The sequence below is a fragment of the Emys orbicularis genome, chromosome 7 (genome assembly GCF_028017835.1).
Source record: "Emys orbicularis isolate rEmyOrb1 chromosome 7, rEmyOrb1.hap1, whole genome shotgun sequence".
Taxonomy (NCBI): domain Eukaryota; kingdom Metazoa; phylum Chordata; order Testudines; family Emydidae; genus Emys; species Emys orbicularis.
Genome location: NC_088689.1, coordinates 49,701,597 through 49,722,806, shown reverse-complemented (window position 1 = coordinate 49,722,806; position 21,210 = coordinate 49,701,597). Strand labels below are relative to the sequence as shown.

Sequence of the window (21,210 nt, the reverse complement as noted above, 5' to 3'; positions counted from 1 at the left end):
TCAAGAAGAGGCCTCTCCATGTTCCCTTATATCCTGTCAAATACTCCCATCTTCTGCAGCGACTTCTCCAAGAGCCATGAATTTCTGTTGGTGGGGGGTACAAAGTGTGTTCATCTAGGGTGACAGACAGCAAATGTGAAAAATTGGGTCAGGGTGGGGGGTAATAGGAGCCTATAAAAGACAAAACCCCAAATATCGGGATTGGCCCTATAAAATCGGGACATCTGGTCACCCTATGTTCACCCCAGATCCTACCCATTGCTTACCCCCTCTTCCTTCCTGTCTGGACCTACAGACAGACATGTACAACATCCAGAGAAGGGAGCAATGATGCTGTGGAGGCATCTGGCTCCCACTTCCCTCTAAGAAGAGATGAACACAAAGAGGAGGGTCTCCTCTGCATACAAATCAGATCTCAGGGAGGTGGGATTGGGGGGGGGGGGAAATAGGAGAAACAGACTCATACAGTTTACATTATGCTTGGTGGAGGCGGCACACCACATTCCCTGATATGGAGGTGGACAGTCACCACAGGTTTGGGGAGGGGGTTGGGGGTAGACTTGCTCTTTTTACATTATTCTATTGCATTTCTAATTTTAGAAACTTGGCTTCTGTGATTTAGATACTAACACAAACTAATTAGTTGCAGATGGTAACTCTCAGTTCCTTTTATACAGCCTTCTTCAAAATAAGAAAGCCAGATTTCTTTCATTAGGGAAATCAGTGTGATTTATTTAACATTTAGTTCCTACATATGCAGAAGATATTTGGTATGAAACCTTTAAAGGGATGTGTTCCTCACCAGGCAATCTTAATTAGAGAGGAGCACTCTCAGAATGAAACTGCTCAAGATTCTGCTTTGATGGTGTGCTTTTTTCATTTCTTTTTCTTTTGCAGAAAATGTCTATATTTTAATAAGTCCCAATGAGGAAAACGCTTTGCTGTAGGGAGAAATCTTTCTTTAAAGATATTTTGACATGCCTTATTGCTTTCTTTCATTCTCTTTTTTCCTTTGCTGTGTGGGGCAGCTTTTTTTTTTTTTTTTTTTTTCAAAAACAAGATCCTGTTCTGTTAAGCAGATCTCATCTCATTTTGAAAGAACTCTGGCAGCAATGGCCATTCTTTATGGTGAATTATACTCCTCTGCTTTGCTCTTTCATCTTTTGGGGCACATACCTTTAGCTAGTTGTACAATAGGTAACTGAACTGTTTGTAATTCAACTTGCAGGACTGATTTAAGCAAAAACTGTTCATTGCATCCACTCTAGCCATACTGCTTTAGTTTAAGAACAATTACAGGTTTGTCCTACATCCATACTACAGCTATTCTAAACCTTTTCAAGTTACAATGCCCTCTAGGTATGTGTCTGTTACATACCAGGGTACAATTCAGACCAGTGGGGGGCTGCGTCACCTCTGCCCTGCAACCTTGGGTGCCTTACAATGCCTTGCTGAAGTAGCTCCCTCCTGGGCCACTCACAAACAGCCTTCCAGCATGCAAGTCACACCCTGAGTATTTGTGTGTAACTGCAGCCTGCCAGTTACACCCTGGCCTCACCAGACTTGGTTATACTGCAGGGTGACCCCAACACACCTCCACTCCCGGATTTAACCCCAGAAATGTATGTCCTGTACTGCCCTCTCCTGGACCATAGAAATATATTAAGTCCATTATTCCGTTAAGGGAATAATACACCATCTTATTATCTTAAATAGAGTTACCCAGACACTTCAACTTGAACACATTGGATTAGATAAAACAGTAAAACAAGTTTATTAACTACAAAGAGAAACTTTAAGTGAGTACAAGTAATGAGGCATAAAAGTCAGAAATGGTTACAAGAAAAATAAAGACACAATGCTTACTAGTGCCTAACTTAACAAACTATATTAGATTAAAGCAAAATTCCTCACCATATGCTTCCAGCAAGGTTACTGACCTAACTCTTCAGGTCTGGACCCCTCCCCCAAACTCCAATAGCTTTTTCCTTTTGGGGTGTTTGCTCCTTTTTATAGTCTCCTCTTCCTCTTTGAAAAGTATTTCCAGCTGGGAACTAGGAGACAAAGAGTCTATGTGGAAGGATGTTCCCTGCTGGCTTTTTTCACCTGTTTTGAGCGTTCTTTGTTTTCCCTTCCTGCTTGATGATTCTGTTTACTGCTTAAATGCAAATTAAGGTAAGCACACATTCCTTCCTTTGTTTAGGACAGACCTGACTTCTGCCTGGGCAGGGCTTTGGGGTTTCAAACGTGTTAATATCATACAGGAAAAATCATATAACTTCACAAGCAATGTTGCCACATATATTTTATCAGGACAATACTGACTAGCAAATTATGCATTTTAAAATGATACCTTACAAGGCATTCCTTGTGCAAAGATTATTACAATAGTGTGTAGGGTGTGAATACAGGAGTGTATTCTGTCACAATGTCCTACAGTTCCCAAACGCAGTGTGTTCTGGGAGATTTCAAAAGGCCATCAGGCCACTGGAGGACAGCAGTGGGAGGACAAGGTGAACTGTTTTGGCTTTTTCATGTCCACACTGACACTGAAATGGTTTAGATTGAACCAGTCCCAGGCCTGTTAAATGCACTATCTATTCCAAACAGTTCTCTAACTGGTTTAGTTCTACACACTTTTGTATGTGGATGAGAAGCACTTCAGAGAGTACGCTAAAGCAGTGGTTCCCAGCCAGGGGTCTGGGGCCACCTGGAGGGCCACAAGCAGGTTTCAGGGGGTCCTCCTAGCAGGGCCAGTGTTAGACTCACTGGGGCCCAGGGCAGAAAGCCAAAGTCCCACCGCATGGGGCTGAAGCCTGGGGCCCTGAGCACCACCACCCGGGGCTGAAACCAAAGCCTGAGCAACTTAGCTTTGCAGTTCCCCCTAATGCTGGCCCTGGCTTTTATATGCAGAAAATGAGTTGTTGTGGCACAGCTGGACCGTGGAGTTTTTATAGCATGTTGCGGGAGGGGAGAGGCTGAGAGAAAAAGGTTGAGAACCCCTGCCCTAAAGTACTTCAAATAGTAGTTTATGTAAAGCTACTGTAGCTTAGTAGATACGTCACTAGACAAGATGTTAGAGAACCTGGGTTCAAGTCCTGGTTCTTCCATTAGCCTGCTAGGTGAGCTTGGGCAAGTCATTTTCTTCCCCATGCCTCAGTTTCCCCATCTGTAAAATGGGAAGAATGCTACTAATAACCTTTGTAAAGCACTTTAAGCTCTAATGATGAAAAGAGCTAGGTTTTATCATCCCCATTTTACAGGGGAAACTGAGGCACAAAGAATTTAAGTAACTTGCTCAAGGTCAGGCAGGGAATCAGTCAAATAGTCTGGAATGGAATCCTGGTCTCCTAGTACTGTACTCAGTCCACTAGGCTATAGGTGTTTGCACCATGCTTGCATGCTTAAGGCACTTGCACACACTTTTCCCCTTAGATTGAGCACAGTGTAAAATAACCAAATTGCACCCTCCCTACTTTTACTTTTAATTCCTGAGCAAGACCGGGGGAAGTATCTCTCTGGCTCTTCTTGAGAAGGTTCTCTCCCAGGGATTTTTGGTGTCCTGGATGAAAGGTGTTCAGTGGGTGGGATTTTCCCCCCCTGCCATATTTGACTATTTTGCCGCAGCACTAGCTCATTTGAGAAAAATCAAGAACCTCAAAATGCAAAGCCCAGTCATTACTGACACCTCTTTTCTCCTTTTTGTTCCTATTTTATCTCTTGTAAGTAATTCCACAGCCTTCTCTCCACATTAGAACCACTAACATTGAGGCTTCTTGAAAATCATCCATTATGGGACACACTGCTCATAACATCTAGTAAGAAAATGGCTCATTCCTTTTCTTATTTAGAAAAGCATGAAACAATAATTGCTCAGAAGAGGAAAGCTAGTCACAGTCAGCTCCACAGAGGGACTACCTATGAGAGTAGTAATCACTTCTCAGAATCCACAGAAGGGCTGGACGCTGCTGACGTACTTGGCCTGACAAAATGCTACAGGATTCATAGAATTCTTGCTATCTGCAGTCCCTTTGTTGCCTTGACAACAAATCTCATTTGAAATAGAAAGATTTCTTTTATTTTTAGTAAATTGTCTTTAAATGACCAAAACTCAGCTTTTTAATAATTAACTTAAATGCACAACTTATACCTCCCCTAAAAAACAGCGTGCACTTGGCTAAACAGCAACATGGAGCCAGTACGTACAATAATATTTTCTCATCTTCAATTCTCCAGATACAAGGCAACCTTTTCCTCAACTATTGTGGCAGAAAGACACTGGAAAAATTCTTTATCTTTTCAAGTCGGTATATTTCATGTAACAAACTGCAGAACAGTTCATTTTATTTATGTATAATACAGTATATATGTACACAAAACTAGCATGGGGAACTGATCCTAGGTGCTACTGTAATACAAGTAATTAATAATTGCTAAAAATTCCATGGGCAAAACCCTTAAGCCTTCACTTTGATTTTAGTTCATCAGTACTCTGGCAAATGCCCATTCCACACACTAAGGATGGACTCAGTAATGAACTCAGGATTTGGCCCAGTATCAGTAACAGATAGGGATCAGTATTACAAATTATCATGTGTATTTGTGACAGTGACTACTTCCCATTAATACTACAAAGAAAAATACTGCACTTTCCTGTTCATGCTACAGCTGAAAAAAATACACCATTGCTGACCAATACATGCATACACCTATATGTAAATGATATGCAGTAAATACTGGGCCAGATTCTTAGTTCACTTACCTTGGTATTAATCAGGAATAACTACTGAATTCAGTGTAGCTACACTAGTATAAAACTGACATGAGATCAGTGTTGGGTCCATTGACCAGTATTTGAGCTTACAGTGAAAATCTATTTCTCAGTTTAAAAAAAAAATCAATACTGTAGCATAATATTTTAAAAATCACAGCAAACTCAAGTCTACCTGACTATACCTAGAAAATAACTGGGGCCCTGAGTAGCACAGTGAAGACCTTGGTAAAAATCTGAAAATTCTGTCACTCAGCCCCATCTTCTGACCCCTTTAACAAAAACAAAACAAAACAAAACCGGAAGGGCGATGTCAGTGAATGGAAGCCAAAGAGACCGTACTGAATCTGAATCTACCACTAGAAAAATTAAAAAAAAAAAAAAAAAATTTCACCTTACAGCTCAAACACTGCAGCACTGTGAACCTGACAGCAGAAGTGACTATAAACAAAAGTGAAACTGACATGTCCAGACTGAAAGAAATTTAAAAAGGAAACAAACAGCATAAACAGAGAAATAATTTTACAAATCTAATTTACCTGTTTCAATAATCTGCAGTAAATGCTGAGCACCCTTAACTTCTATTTCTCCCCCTCACATGCATCTCCCCATATGTTGGCACTCTACACCATTGTGTGACTTACACTTTTTTGGAAATCTTAAAGTGCTTAGAAAGATCTTGACTAAAAGCTGTGCATACAAATAACCTGAAAAATACCCTCCCATCTCTTGGCAAGATTTCAAACATGAGTCATATGCTGTAGCTGTGTGAATTTGGGTTTTGGGTAATTTAGGTGATAGTGCTAGATTCTGCCAATTTCAGATTTAAATGATAGTAGATTAAACTCAGATGAAGAGAATGAAGTATATTCTCTCTGCAAAAATGCACACAACTCCTATTGGCATATGAAGGGGACGCTACTCGCCAATACTGTTAACTTTAGGAATAGAAAACTAAACATGCATTCTAAGGACCTGATCCATCAAAACACTTTTGCACATACTTCACTCTAAGCATGTCAGTAGCCCCTGTGAAGTCAGGGAAGAGGAAAGGAGTAGGAGGAGTTGGAGAGATACAGGAGCCTAGATCCAACCTTGCTGTTTCAGGTAAACTGGCAAGTGGCTCCTGATATGCATCCGAAGAAGTGGGTTGTAGCCCACGAAAGCTTATGCTCTAATAAATTTGTTAGTCTCTAAGGTGCCACAAGTACTCCTGTTATTTTTGCGGATACAGACTAACACGGCTGCTACTCTGAAAAGTGGCTCCTTGTAAGCCATTTATTTTCCCTTCCTAATTCCATGGTGGTCCCTGTTGTAGCCAAATAAAGCTCCTGAGTACACAGATGGAGGCTCATGTAGCACCCTGACAGCCCAAGTTAAAGCCTGGCACACCTGTGACACTCAGTCCAGCCTCTGAGTGGCACCATTGAATGCTCCTGCCCCCCAATGTGGAGCAATATGTGTGTGTGGGCGGGGAGGGGGGGACAAGTAACAGCAGTAAAGGGGAACATGCGAGAGAGTAGGGACAGTATCAGGTCACTAATACTTCCAAAGTTAGCCTCCCACAAACCCCAAAAAGGTTAAGGTTGTAATGCATGGCTTTGGAGCTTTTCGTGGTTCAGCTCTTGTCCCCTTCCTTTTGTTGGTAATGCTTGGTCAGAGCAGAAGGTCAGATTGTCACTTTTTTGACAAACATAATGGAGGACAAATAGCTCCTACAAAAAGTTTCATCCTGGCTAGTACACACACTTTAGGGATTAGAAGATGATGCTCTGAGTTTCAACAGGAATAACTTCCTCTGAGGTACTGTTCTGGTGAATCATTTAGCCTTAATCACATCAAAGGCATTGATCAGAGTGCCCCTATTTTCCAATGTCTAGAGCTATGTCAATACTTCACTTATTAAATAAATGTACTATACCAATGCTGAACATTTCTCTCTCCCATATTAAAAAAACCAACCCATAACACGTGACACGGGGTATCATTAAACAACTAAAACGCATACTCATCCTGAAAGAAATCTTTCCCGAATCCCCTCTTCTGGCCTTCAAACAAACCCCCAACCTCACCAAGCTCATCATCAGAAGCAAGCTCCCCACAGACCAGGACCCACCAACTCAAAGAAGCACCAGACTCTGCAATAACAACAGATGTAAAACCAGCAGACATAGCTCCACTGCTACCAGGATTAGTACCCCCACAATACACCATTCAAGATCCATGGGTCCTACACATGCCTATCACAACATGTGGATTTATGATTTACTACAACAATCTGTAAATCACTAACCCCCATTTTTTGTCCTCTGACTGCAGAGCTGCTAATGGGCCACTTCACCTTGACCAGTCTCTAAGGGTACGTCTACACTATCTGCCAAATCAGTGGGTAGTGATCGATCCCCGATCGCTCTGCCATTGACTCCTGTACTCCACCGCGACGAGAGGCGGAAGCGGAGTCGACGGGGGAGCAGCGGCAATTGACCCTGCGCCGTGAGGACGCGAGGTGAGTCGACCTAAAATACGTCAACTTCAGCTATGCTATTCTCGTAGCTGAAGTTGCATATCTTAGGTCGATTTGCCCCCCCACCGCCCTGTAGATCAGGCCTTAGAATATGTGTTAACTTCTTATGCTAAACAATCTGTTCCATCTCGTATTTAGCTGTGACAACGAGCTCTGTGTAAGCTCAAAATCTTGTTTCTTTCACTAACAGAAGTTGGTCCAATAAAAGATATTCTCACCAACCCATAACATTTGACAATAATGGTCTCAAATCAGGGTGGCCCATCCATATAGGCAAACTAGGCAGTCGCCTAAGGTGCCAAGTTAAATGGGTCACCAAATTTGAGGGGGGAAAATCAAATTTAAAAAAAAAAGAAACAAAAAATGAAAAAATGAAAAAAAAATACAAATAAAATAACGAGGATGTCATTATTTCAATTCCCGTGTGCGTATGGAGGGAATATGAATTATAATTCATTTCTCTACATTTCTGAGAATTTATTAATGTCAAATCTTTTATTTACTGCAAAAATAAATAATATTTTAGCTAATTTTTTTTTCAATTTGCAACGTAGGGTCAAGATGACCCACTCCGCAATTTTGATAAGCAATAACTCAGCCACAATGCAACACATCCACCAGCAGCAAGAGCTGCAATGCTAGTGACACCTAACTCAAATATACATCAAGGTCGCATAGCCGGAAATTCATGTAGAGCAGAGATATCGCGAGTTGATACATGTCAAACGGTCATTTTAACACACATCGCAGGTAGATGGTTAAGAATCGAGCGAATACTGTGGAAAATTGTGTTTCTTGGTGCCAAAGAATAAAGAATAACATCTTTCAGCATTATAAATCCAAAATGTGAGTAGCTTTAAGTGGTATTAAACCTTAGCGTTATGATCGGGCTGTATAATTATGAATTTTTCTTTATTATGACTGGTTCACATGTAATAAATAAGGTCCATAAAAGAAAAGTAACAGCGTTAATGCTTAATAGACTAGGAAAGTGATGACATCACACTCCAAGCGGGTAACCGTGAGGAAGGGGATTACTTTCCAAACAACCGGTGTCAGGTTATAACGTCAAAAAAGGTCATTTTGTTTCCATGTAAACGCTATAACTAACTATTTTAATAGGTAAGTGAGTGTATGTTACTAATCATTGAACCTTTAAACAGTGAAAAGACGTGTTGGGATGGCTGCAATGTGGTTTAAATTGCCAACCATGTGTTGTGTCAGCCATCCTTAACACTATAATGCTTGCAGTCGGGAGCACAGTACATGGCAATTTTCAAATGCCCCAGGGCAGAAAGAGGAAAAAGAAAACCCTCAGGAGCTGAGTATCGTAAATGAAAGGCTGAGAAGGAAAAGGACCAAGCAAAACAGCAGGGATCCTTCCTGAAATATCTTCTCTTTAATCCAAATAAAGAAGCAGTTCACAGCATCCAGATGAAGGAATTTTACTTGGAGAGGAGGTTAGCTCACATCCGCTTGGAAGCAGTTTGGAACATCAAGATGATGGAAACTTACTTCTAGATGAAGGCAGCTCACAGCATCAGACTGATATGGAATATATTCACCTTCAGAGACCCATACAGAAATTGAAGTAAATGAAGTAGAAGGAAGAAAGGATAAGGAAATTACAAACAAGTTACAATATGGGGACCCAGCTTCATGGCCCAGATCTGATCACGGTGTGCAGCAAATTCTCATGGAACATGGACCCGAACAAGTTCATGAATTTCCCTTCCCTAAGGATGGAAATAAAAGAAAATTCTCTCCTCAGCATTACAAGAGGAAACTCATTAATGGGGAAGAAATTCATCGAAACTGGTTACAATATTCAGTGTCGAAGGACTCTGTGTTTTGCTTTTGCTACAAGTTGTTTAGAAATCAAGCAATTGGTACATTACTTACTGAAAATGGTTCAAAGGACTGGAAAAACATATCTTCAATTCTCTCTTCACATGAAAGAAGTACAGAACATTTGGAATGTTTTCAAAATTGGAAAGAACTTGAATTACGATTGAAAAAAGGAAAAACTAAACAAAGAAAATTTACGTGATCAAGGAAAAAGAAGAATATTGGCAACAAATATTAGAGCGCCTGATTGCTTTAGTGACAGTTCTCAGTGGGCAAAATTTAGCATTCCGCGGCCGTGGTAGAAATAAAAAATTATACACTCCAGGTAATGGAAACCTTTTAAAATTTGTTGAATACTTAGCTTTGTTTGATCCAGTCATGAAGGAGCATCTACGTGAAATAACTGATCATGAAACACAGGTTCATGACTTAGGAAAAAAATATGCAGAATGAACTGATTCAAATCCTAGCAAATGCCATTAAAAAGAAAATTGTAGAAGCTGCCCATTCTGCAAAATACTTTTCAATAATACTGGACTCTACGCCAGATGTGAGTCATGTTGAACAAATGACGATCATTTGTTTTGTGGATATGGAAAAGTCTGCAGAAAAAGATAATATTGAAGTGCTCATAAAGGAACATTTTTTGGGTTTCATACCACTGAAGGAGACAACTTGAGCATTTATGACTGAAGCTATTCTTCAAGAGCTTGAAACAATGTCATTATCTGTTGAAAACTTACATGGCCAAGGCTATGATAATGGGAGTAATATGAAGGGTAAAGACAATGGTGTGCAAAGGAAAAGGATGGAAATCAATCCTAGGGCCTTTTTTGTTCCTTGCAGTGCGCATTCTCTGAATTTTGTTGTCAATGCTGCTGCTAAATGCTGTTTGGAGGCAAGCAGTTTCTTTGACCTGGTGCAACGTGTTTATGTGTTTTTCTCAGACAACACACCGTCGGGAGATTCTGACTCACCATGTGAATTCTCTAACTGTTAAACCACTTAGTCAGACAAGATTGGAGAGTCACATTGATGCTTTGAAGCCTCTTTGCTATGAACTTGGAAACATTTTTGATACCCTAATTGAAATTTCTGATACTACCTTTACTGGATCATCTGGCAATACGGCACGTTCAGATGCAGAAGCTCTTGCAAATGGCCTTTCCAAGTTCAAATTTGTGACATCACTCATTTTGTGGTATAATATCCTTTTTGAGATTAACCTCACTAGTAAGCAGCTTCAGGAAAAGAACTTGAACATACATTCTGCTATTCAAAAACTGCAGCAAACTAAAAATTTTCTGGAGGAATTCAGAAGTGATGAAGGGTTCAAAAGAACACTGGTAGATTCTCTCAAGCTTGCTGAAGAAATAGACTTTCCGACAGAATTTGAACCAGAGCCAGTTTGCATTCGGCAAAAGAAACAGCAGTTTTCATATGAAGGACGAGACACACCCATTCAGAACCCAAAACAAAGGGTCAAAGTGAATTTCTACTTTGCAGTCCTTGATATTGCTATTCACTCAGTTGACGAAAGATTTCAACAGATGCAGCAGCTAGAGTCAGTATTTGGCTTTCTATATGATATCCACAGCTTGCAAAAGAAAACAGCAAAACAGATAAGAGAATTTTGTATAAAACTGGAGTCGGCATTGACTCATGAAAATTCAAAAGACATTGATGTTACAGATTTGTGTAGTGAGCTTCAGGCTTTTTCAAGACAACTTAAGAAACATTCCACTCCTGAAGAAGTACTGAAGTTTGTTTGTGAAAATAAACTCAGACAGTTTTCCAAACATTTTTATAGCTCTACACATTGTTTTAACTTTGCCAGTTTCCGTAGCTAGTGGGTAGGGTTACCATATTTCAGCAAGCAAAAAAGAGGACGGGAGGAGCCCCGCCCTAGCCCAGCCCCCGTCCTGCCCTAGCCCTGCCCTGCCCCTCCCACTTCCCACCCCCCTCAGAACCCCCAACCCTCCCCACGCTCCTTGTCCCCTGACTGCCCCCTCCTGGGACCCCTGCCCCTAACTGCCCCCCAGGACTCCACCCCCTACCTAAGCCTCCCTGCCTCTTGTCCCCTGACTGCCCCCTCCTGAGACCCTCCCCCATCCTAACTGGCCCCCTAGGACCCTACCCCCTACCTGTACCCTGACTGCCCCAACCCTTATCCACACCCCACCCCCAGACAGACCCCTGGGACTCCCACACCCCATCCAACCACTCCCCACCCCCTGACAGCCCCCCCCAGACCTCCCGATCCATCTAAACCCCTCTGCTCCCTGTCCCCTGACTGCTCCGATCCCTCTCCCCACTCCTGCCCCCTGACAGCCCCCCCCCAGAACTCCCAAATACCCCCCCGCTCTTTGTCCCCTGACTGCCCCCTCCTGGGACCCCTGCTCCTAACTGCCCTCCAGAACTCCACCCCCTACCTAAGCCTCCCTGTTCCTTGTCCCCTAACTGCCCCCTCCTAAGACCCCCCCACCCTAACTGCCCCCCAGGAGCCTACCCCCTACCTGTACCCTGACTGCCCAAAACCTTATCCACTCCCCCCCAAAAGCCCTCCCCCGAACTCCCGACCCCCCCGTCTCTTGACTGCCCCCTCCAAAACCTCCCCGCCCCTTCTCCGACCCCCTGGCCCCCTTGTTGTTGGCCTTCGCCTAACGTCTCTGTGAACTTGCTCAGGAACGGCCTGAGCTGCTTGTCCCGGCATGCTGGGCAGCAGGAGCGGGGGAGGAGCTCCAGACTGCGGGAGGCGATCTGCGAATGCAGGGAGGGAGGGAGGGACGGAGTGATCTCTGCTGCAGGGAAAGCGGAGGAGGGGCTCTCTCTGGCTGTCGGAGCCCCATGTAAGTGGCACCATCCGGCTGGCTGCCCTGTTAGCCGCGCGCGCTCTGCATGTGGGGGGGGGGGAGTCCGGACATTTACAAATTCCCCCTGGACGCTATTTTTAGCTCAAAAAGCCGGACATGTCTGGGGGAATCCAGACGAATGGTAACCCTACTAGTGGGGAACGTAGCTTCTCAAAGTTAAAATTGATAAAAACATATCTGTGTTCAATAATGGTGCAAGAGAGACTTGTTGGACTTGCCACAATGTCAATAGAGCATGAAATAGCTGGTAAACTGGATCTAAAAGAACTAGTGACTGAATTTTCAAAACTTAAAGCAAGAAAAGTCATGTTTTAAGAGCACAGAGTGTTTTTTATTCGGAGTGTTTTGTAAATACAGGTTAAAGTTCATTGAAGAGTTTTCTTATTTCTTTTTATATTGGATGTGGTGGTAATGGCAGTTTAAGCAGGATAGCATAATGGATGATTTTGGATTTGTAATAATAAAAATTATAATTAACATTTTTAATGCATTTTTATTTGAAATCGGACTGAAATATCATCTAGCTGTCATGTACAAATCTATTCTGAAAATTTTGTGTCTCTATTTTATCTGATCTCAGAAACATTGGTTGGACAGACGGATGGACAGACAAACCGAATAATTAAGCCTCTGTCTAAAGCTTAAAAAAAATTAAAAGGAAAAAAGGGGCAAAATGTTTCCCATTTACTAAAAACCTCAGCCTAGATCTGCCCTTGGGGTTTGGGGGCGCCGATTGCATGGTTCGCCTAGGGCGCCAGTTGCTTGCAGCTAGTCTAGGGCCGCCCCGTCTCAAACACTACATTTTAGAACAGAGATACTTCACTATCATTCCAAGAAACTTACACTTCATATTCAGCCTTAATATAGTCTCCCAAAATTTGCAAAAATATGTTCAATGGTCAAGATTATAAAATGATTAAAAATTTCATTTTCTAGTCAAGGGATCAATGTCTAATCTATTATTATAGCGGAGGGCTGGCCTGACATGAGTAATTAACACATGGAGGGAGGCCTCATTTTTTGGGAGATAGAATTAGGGATATAAATGAATCATCGGGTTGAAAACAGAATGTTTGTGCTAAATAAGATAAGTAAATATGTCAATAGGCTAAAAAGACAGAATGTCTGAGCCAACTAAGAGAAGAGGGAGAACACCCAGGGAACTATTTACTATGAGCTAGATAACGAGGGACATAATAAGTTAGGAATGTAGACATCAGGTAAAGAGAAAGTTGAAATATGGGCAGTACATGGACAGCACATGCTGCACAGGGATTGGTTCCTGCGAAGTAACCAATCCAATCCAAAAAGTATGCAATGTATAGTGAATGCAATGAGATATGTAATGTATATAAAGGGAGAGGGTTACTATGTAACTTTGGAGATGTGATGTACCCTGCATTCATCTCTCCCTCCCCCCCCCCCCCCCCGCACCCCGCTCATTTGAATCTAATCAGCAGATCACTGCTGTATAATGAATAAAGATACCTGAGTGACGAAAGCTGGAACTGAGTTATTGGGAAGCCGAGTGGAAAGTGGTCTCAGAGGTCATCCCACCATTAGTGGTGCTGTGATTCGACCAGGATCCATTCATCTGGAACAGGTAACGTGTAGTTTATTATATGTGTAGCTTTTCTGTCAAGGTTCACAACCCAGCAGCTGATATGATGGGAGAAAGCTCTCCTCTTAGAGCAGCTACATTAGAGAGCTTACAGTGGCGCACTAAACTCTCTAGTGTAGCCATACCCCATTCCTGCAAATGGCAGCCAAACAAACAGGTGTCTACCAGCATGGACTGGGGCCTTAGTCACTATAAAAGCCCCTACCTCTATCACGTCCTGTGCCTCTGTCACGTCCTGTGCAATATAGTGAGGTCAGCCTACCCTCCCTCCCACTGTAGATGTAGCTAGGTCAATGGGAGAATTCTTCCCTCAAGCTAGCTACCACCTCTTGAGAAGGTGGATTTACTGTAGCAGGGGGAAAACCCCTTCTGTAGCAAGTGGCCGCTATGCTGCTGGAGTGCTTGTAGCACAGACATATCCTTGCTATAATTCAAAATACAAACTTGCAAACCCTACTACACTTACATCAGCTTACGCTGCCATATGATCAACACGTCAGTGACAGTAAGATGTGTCTACAATGGCAAAAGTCCCATCAACTGCAGCAGGACCAGGATTTTATCCAATATGTCCTAATGGCTCAGTATTGTTCTTGCCTTGCAAAATGCTTCGGTCCCTCCTCCCTATCATTACTTGTCATTAAATTGTTTGTGTCTGGTTTGCACTTGTTTGTTTCTATATTAAATGATCAGATGACGTGTACAGATTTAGAGGTGGATTTCTCTTGCTCTCCCTCTTTTCCCTCTCTCATCTTCTCTGTTTCCAGTTGCCTTTACGCAGGCTGTTTTTCTGCTCCTTCTATGCTGGCCTGAAGTGGATTTTGCTTTGTGCTCTGCCTGAGTCTCAGCTTTAGCCCAGCCCCGTCCTTCCTCCAGACGCTCCTCCCCGCTCACTGCTCAGCTCTATGTATTGGTGTGAATGAATGAGAGAGGGGGGTGTGAATAAGTGTGACTCTGCTGGGCTCAGCGTGATTTACGGCTCTGCTGAAAACTGCTTCCCCTGCAGCTTCAGCACCACCACCACCACAGCAGCAGCAGCAGCAACAAGTCAGGTAAGTGCTGCTCTCTGCACCACAGAGCCTGGAGGCGGGGGGAGAAAGAGAAAAGATGTGCTTGCTGCAATCAGTGCATGTGTTTGTCAGTGCAGGGAGGAATGGGGTTTAGGGGTGTGCCTGAGGGAACTGGACTGAGCTCAGAGCCCTCGTAGTACTGGGTCTAGGGAATCCAGGGAGACAGCATCAGGCATCGTACACACTGGAGGAGATGGGTCGCCTAACACACACACACACACACGCACGCAGTAGAGAGAGGTTGGAGCTCTGCCTAATCTTCCCCAGCCCATGCAGAAATAGTGACCTTGTTTTATTTAGTCCACTGTACCTTAAACATCTTTGTGCCCTCCGCATGCACACTGCACAGCCCCCCTGTTTTGCATGTAAGTAGCCTCTCCTTGCCCCCTTCTGCTTGAAGTCCTCCTCTTGCATCCCTCTGCCACCCCCCTTCAGCTTTTCTGTGTGTAAGCTACCCAGCCCCCATTTGTCCCCATCTGCTGAGTTCATGTCACCACCAGTACTGTCACCTATCTGCATGCACACCTATATGCATATATATGCACAGGTACAATTTTAGATTTGTCTTATCGATGGAAACAGGTATCAGGTCTTATTGCTTACTAATCAACATGATGAATATAAAAACCTTGTTTTTGGCCTTTATCTGTGAGTAAGGAATAATAATGAAAGTATGAAAAAGCACAGTAAGCTATTTAGTTTCTGAGCATGCTACACTACAGACTAACATTGTACAACAGGCTAGCTTTTCATATATATGTAGTCTGACTGTTAAACAACTGCTTCAGGGTTAGTTGCTCTCAATATCATGATGTTTCAGCTTAAATGAGAGCCTTATGAGGGCTTTGAGGCAGCTAAAGAAAGTTACAAATTAATTTGTTGATTTTATTCTGCTGTGTGATGTGCTGCCATTGGAATGAGATGGTTGAATTTGCTTTCCCAGGAACCAGTTAGAAAAAAATCACTCTGAAAGTTTGTTCTTACTTCTTGGTTTGTATTAGCAAAATATGCACCACTTTCCTCAGTATGCAATAAGAGCATCTTTTTGAACAAACCTGAAAATTAGTTGGTCTTTTCTTTCCTTCCAGGATTCAGAGAGTAATGCAACAGAACACTTTTGAAGAAAGCAGACACCCCTGGCAGGAGTCATTTGAAAATGTCAGTATCTGCATGCCATTTCGTTGCCCACGATGTGGTGACCACACTAGATTCAGAAGCCTTTCTTCTCTGAGGGCACATCTGGAGTATAATCATAGGTATGAAGAAAGAAGCCTTCTGACAAAATGCAACCTATTTTCTTCCCTCAAAAATGCAGACTTGCTCTCTTCCTCAGAGACCGTGACTCAAGGAAAACTGGGGAACACCAGCAATGCAATAAAACAAAAACCATCCTACATAAATTTTTGTGACACATCTCATGAGAACCCAAAGAACAGAAAATCACTGGAGGTGGAAGCTGAAAGGCCCGTCTCTTTTGTGGCAAATTACGGGTCAGCTGACTTCACAGATGAGCAAATTTCTAAACCTGGTGTTCCAACAACAGACTCCAAAGCCTCTTTTGAGGCACATGTACGAGAAAAGTTTAATAGGATGGTAGAAGCTGTAGATAAAACAATAGAGAAGAGAATTGACAAGCTTACCAAAGAGCTGGCCCAAAAAACTGCTGAGCTGTTGGAAGTTCGGGCGGCTTTTGCGCAGCTATCTCAGAAGAAACAGGAAGTTCAGAGGCGAGAGAGGGACCTGAACAGACAGGTGGATGTTGCAGTTGAGATGATTGCTGTACTGAAGCAACGTCTTACAGAGTCTGAGGAAGAACTTCACAGGAAAGAAGAGTAAGTGGAAGGGCAATAGAAGCACAGTGTTGATGGCTTTGCATGTGCTTGGAGAACATGTGCAATATTAGAGTAGATTATATATATATATATATATATATATATACGATCATGGGTACTATTGTTAACTGAACATGAGGGCATATAGGCGGTGTGTCTGGTGTTCTTTTGCTTCTCTATTTTATTTCCAGAGTAGTAACCCCTACCACACTGGCATTATCTATTTGCAGTTGCCACCAAAGTCTTACTATGGGTTTCATGTCACAAGAACCCCTAGGTCACCACTACACATTGCAATTGCAGCTTACATCAAATTTTACTCTCCGTTATGCGAGTGTAATTCCTTTGACTTCAATGGAGTGGCACAGGTGTCACTGAGACTAAACTTTGACTTAATAAATGAATTGACATGCATGCTTCATATCATTTTTTAAAAGTGAGGTTTAATAAGGGCCAGATTGTGGTGCCCTTATCATTCAGACTAGTAGCTTACTCTGAGCAGTCCTATCAAAGTGGTGCTACTCGTAGAAGAAGATATTCAGTGAGTAAGGGTATCATGATCTAGCTCTAGCAGAGGGCCAACGCCTGCCCTGTGTTGTATGGATGCAGCATGACGAAGCGGTAAAAGGAATTTCTTCTCCCCTATGGAGCAGCAAGGCATGGCTGCAAGCAAGTGCCCAAAAGCGCACTTCTAGAAAAACCTGGGAAGGGATTTTGGGGGGCGGGGAAGTAGATCTATAAAAACAGAATTTTGTGTATCACTGGAACCACAAGCAGATTTCAGACTCGTTTGGCAAGCCTAGTCCATCTAAAAATATGTTCATGATGCACCCATTAAAAATGTAGCAGTGTTTGTTACATTATTTATGGATGAACTACTTACAGTATTTAGCATTCTCAGAAACCCTTTCAGACAGTTCGCAATAACTTATTTTTAGTAAAATGCATGTTCTTTAAAATATGATGCTCCTAAACTGGTTCATTAGTTACCAAAAAGAACTATGAGGACCCCTAGTAGATATAACAGTGATTTTAAACAGACGTAAGTTTCCAAAATAATAGATCTAATCCAGCAGCGCTTTTTCATGTGGGCTGGATCCAGCTCCCGTTGAAGTCAAAGGAGGTATTGCCAGGGACTTCAGTGGGGCCAGCATTTTGCATTCTTTCAATTACATGAGAAGTCTTACTAATGGCAATCAGAGCAGTGGTCAGACAGGGGGAAAAATAAGTGGTGGTACTCTGCAAAGCTGTGCCCAGATGTGTGGTCAAAGTGAGATGCATTAAGTAGATTGTGCAAATCTTTGTAATAAGATCACACTTCTCCCTTTTGTGTGAATGCTTTGATCAACAGACACACTTTAAATGACGACATGGTTAGGCCTCAGAGTTAACATCCCACTGTGCTCCATGGGAGCAGTTTACACCTCTCAGAAATATTCTTTTAGGCTACTGGCAGACTCAGGCCTGGTCTACACATAGATGTTGTGCTGGTATAACTATTTAGTTTAGAGGTTTGGTAGTGAATGCCCCCCCCCCCACACACACACACCAAGGTTTTGCACTTGCTTAAAGTGCTATAGGCCGCAGAGGACATGGCCTGACCAATTCTTAACAGTGGTCCTGTATTAACTCAGTAGCAGCTGCTGCCGGAGCACTACTCAACTGTGTGGTCGCAGTGCCACTGAAATTTGATTCAGACAAGTCTCAGTGAATGGGATTGCAACCTGACACACAGGATTGCAACAGCACTGAACTTTAGCCCAGCCACTCCCTGTCCAGAGAGAGGAGCAGCCAGACAAATGGTGTTGTGACCTGTCACACTGGGCGTCTGTTCCTGTATGGCACAGTGCATGGGAGTCCACCAAGAACTTGACTCCAGACAGCACCTACTCATGTAAGTAAGAGCGAGGGGAGGCTCCTCAGCCTAGGAAACCTAGGGGCCCTGCAGCGGGTGAGGGGAAAGCAGGAACCAGAACATGGTCCTGGCTGGGAAGGGGCAGTAGGGATGCCAATGTTGGTTGGACGTATTCCTGGAGGTTTCATCACATGACAATCTTTAATTAAAGATTAATCTTTAATTCCTGGAGACTCCAGGAGAATCCTGGAGAGTTAGCAACCCTAAGGGGCAAGGACTGGAATTTGCTCTCCCCTGCCCCACCCCCAGACATATTTAAATTGGTGCCACTGCCTTACTGGAATAACCATATCAGTATAAAGCATCCTTGTATTGCTATAACTGTCTAGATTAGGGGGGCTGGACTGCTTACCTGTACCAATATGCTTAAAGTGGCACAACTGGTGTGTGTATATGAGCCCACAGGCAGACACCTGAAGTGGAACACCACCAGGGACATCGCTCAAAGAAGAAAGGCCAGAGATTTCGGTTTCTAATTTGGAAAAGAAAGTTTAATACTCTAGAACACTAGCTACAGTCAACAAAGATAACTCAGGTCACTGAGCCACCTCAATCTGACCCATGACTGAGACCACACAGATGAGTAAAGGTTGTGGGATTAAGCTGTGAGTGGAGCCCTTGAGCAAATTTCAGAGTTAATTGGAAAATGTGGGCAGAAAGGAAATACTCAATGTTTGATGAAGGAGAGTGAGAGTCAGCATGAATACTGTGAGCTTCAGAATACCACAGAAACCTGCACAAAGGGAATACATTTTAAGCTACCAATTAGATCACTGCAGCTAAGAGCAATTATGAATTCAAGAGGGCATCTAGAGGCTTGTTTCTGGAAAATAAGGGGATTTATTGGTATGGTGAGAAAAAAAATCAAGCAAAAGGGATTTGATTTTAATAAACCTAAACAGAGTAAGCATGCAAGGCCAGGGGACATTTGTGCACCCCTAAATTTTAGTATGAGAAATATTTAAAAGATTAGAGACCTGGGCCTAAGTAGTTCTCTCTGCCTTGATCATTGTTATGACTAAGGACAATAAGTAATCAGCAGGAACTCTCCCTTTACAGAAAAAAACAGTGCTGATTTTAATCCAAAATCTAGAATTTCTACTGGCATTTTCTTTTTGTTTTGTCTATTTGGTCTTTCTATGTTCTCTGGCTTTAGTATAAGAGCAAGATATAAGGACACTTATTAAAGGCCAAACTTTCAGTACTTAGACAAAACTTCCATTGGCTTCCCTCTATCACCCACCTGTCATATTGTTAGTTTCTTACTCTCAATGTAGAGTCATTATTCTGGAATAAAAGTCACTTTAACTCTGGAAGAGTGTGTCCACATAGGGAGCTATTGTGGAACAGCTTATTCCAACAGAGCTATGCTAATCAACTTCCCCATGAAGAGTAGGCCTTGGGGCCAGATTGTGACTTGTTTTTCCATGGCAGTTCACAGAGCTGTTCCCTTATGCCCCTAAGTAGCAAATTGACACAGCTGTGGTCAGTGGCTCTCTGGAGTACATATCCTATTCCTTCTGTGCACCTCTTGGGATGCCCGGAGGGGAAAGGGAAGGAGCAGAGCCATGGTCTCATCCGCTTGCACAGAGAATAGAAAGGGGATTCAGAATACTGGAGGTCTTCAACTCAAGCCATGTGTGTCAAATTTCACAGAAACTTGAAAGGGGAGTTGGGCACCACATTGAAAGTCTGTGGGAGTTGGGTGCCTACCTTTCCTTGGTATCTTTGAAAAATCTCCTTCAGTTAGTTAATGCTTATCATTGGTGTACATTTAGGGTCACTTAGGATGTGGAAACTATCGAGGCATTGCCTTGCTATCTACAGGAGGGAAAATTTTTGCCCGTATCCTCTTAAACTGATTACTTCCCGTTGTTGAGGAAATATTGGCCGAATCTCAGTGCAGTTTTAGACCATCCCATGGGACAACTGACATGATCTTTGTTGCCTGCCAAATCCAGGAAAAATCTTGGGAGCAAAATTAGGACCTGTACATGGCTTTCATCGATTTGACAAAGGCCTTTGACTCTGTCCATTGCAAAGCCCTGTGGAAGGTGCTGGCCAGATCTGGCTGCCCTCCAAAATGTATTAAGGTCCTAAGGCTTCTCCATGATCAGATGACTGCCACAATTCTCTGTAATGGCTTTGAGAAGGAACCTTTCATTATCAAAACTGGGGTTAAGCAAGGATGCGTTGTTGCCCCAGCCCTGTTTTCCATCTACTTAGCAGTCATTTTGGTCCTTGTTAAAGCTCACCAACTCCCCAGTGGAGCTGACATTCAATATAGAATGGGTGGGCAGCTCTTTAATCTTTGACATCTCGCTCAACATCTAAAGTCTTCAGGGGGTCCATTACTGATATTCAGTATGCTGATGATTGTGTCATCCTTGTGCACACTGAGAATGACCTTCAGTCCATACTGGATTTTCATGCACAAGCTTACCAAAGCCTAGGACTCTCACTCAATATTGAGAAGACTAAAGTGCTCTATCAACCTGTTTCAGGCCTTGCACATGACCCACCACAAATCACCATCGAAGGTCAGACTTTGGAGACAGTTGAGCACTTTTGCTAGCTCAGTAGCAAACTTTCTCCAAATGCAAAAATCAACAGTGAGATCCAGCACAGGATCCAGTGCGCAAGTGCTTCCTTTGGAAAATTGCTCCGACGCATTTTCACGGACCATGACCTACGGCAGGATACCAAGATCCAGGTCTATAGGACAATTGTTGTTCCTACACTCCTCTATGGATGCG

The 21,210-nt window shown here is 42.9% G+C and overlaps 1 protein-coding gene across 1 annotated transcript in view; it reads left to right on the top strand.

Moving 5' to 3' along the window:
- The first annotated feature begins 15,808 nt into the window (after positions 1 to 15,808).
- The window catches only part of ZNF365 (zinc finger protein 365), a 31,147-nt gene continuing 25,745 nt past the window's right edge, over positions 15,809 to 21,210 (top strand). Inside the window, exon 1 of the mRNA XM_065408585.1 lies at positions 15,809 to 16,539. Coding sequence (XP_065264657.1) covers positions 15,809 to 16,539 — 731 coding nt within the window. The remainder of the gene's footprint in view (positions 16,540 to 21,210) is intronic.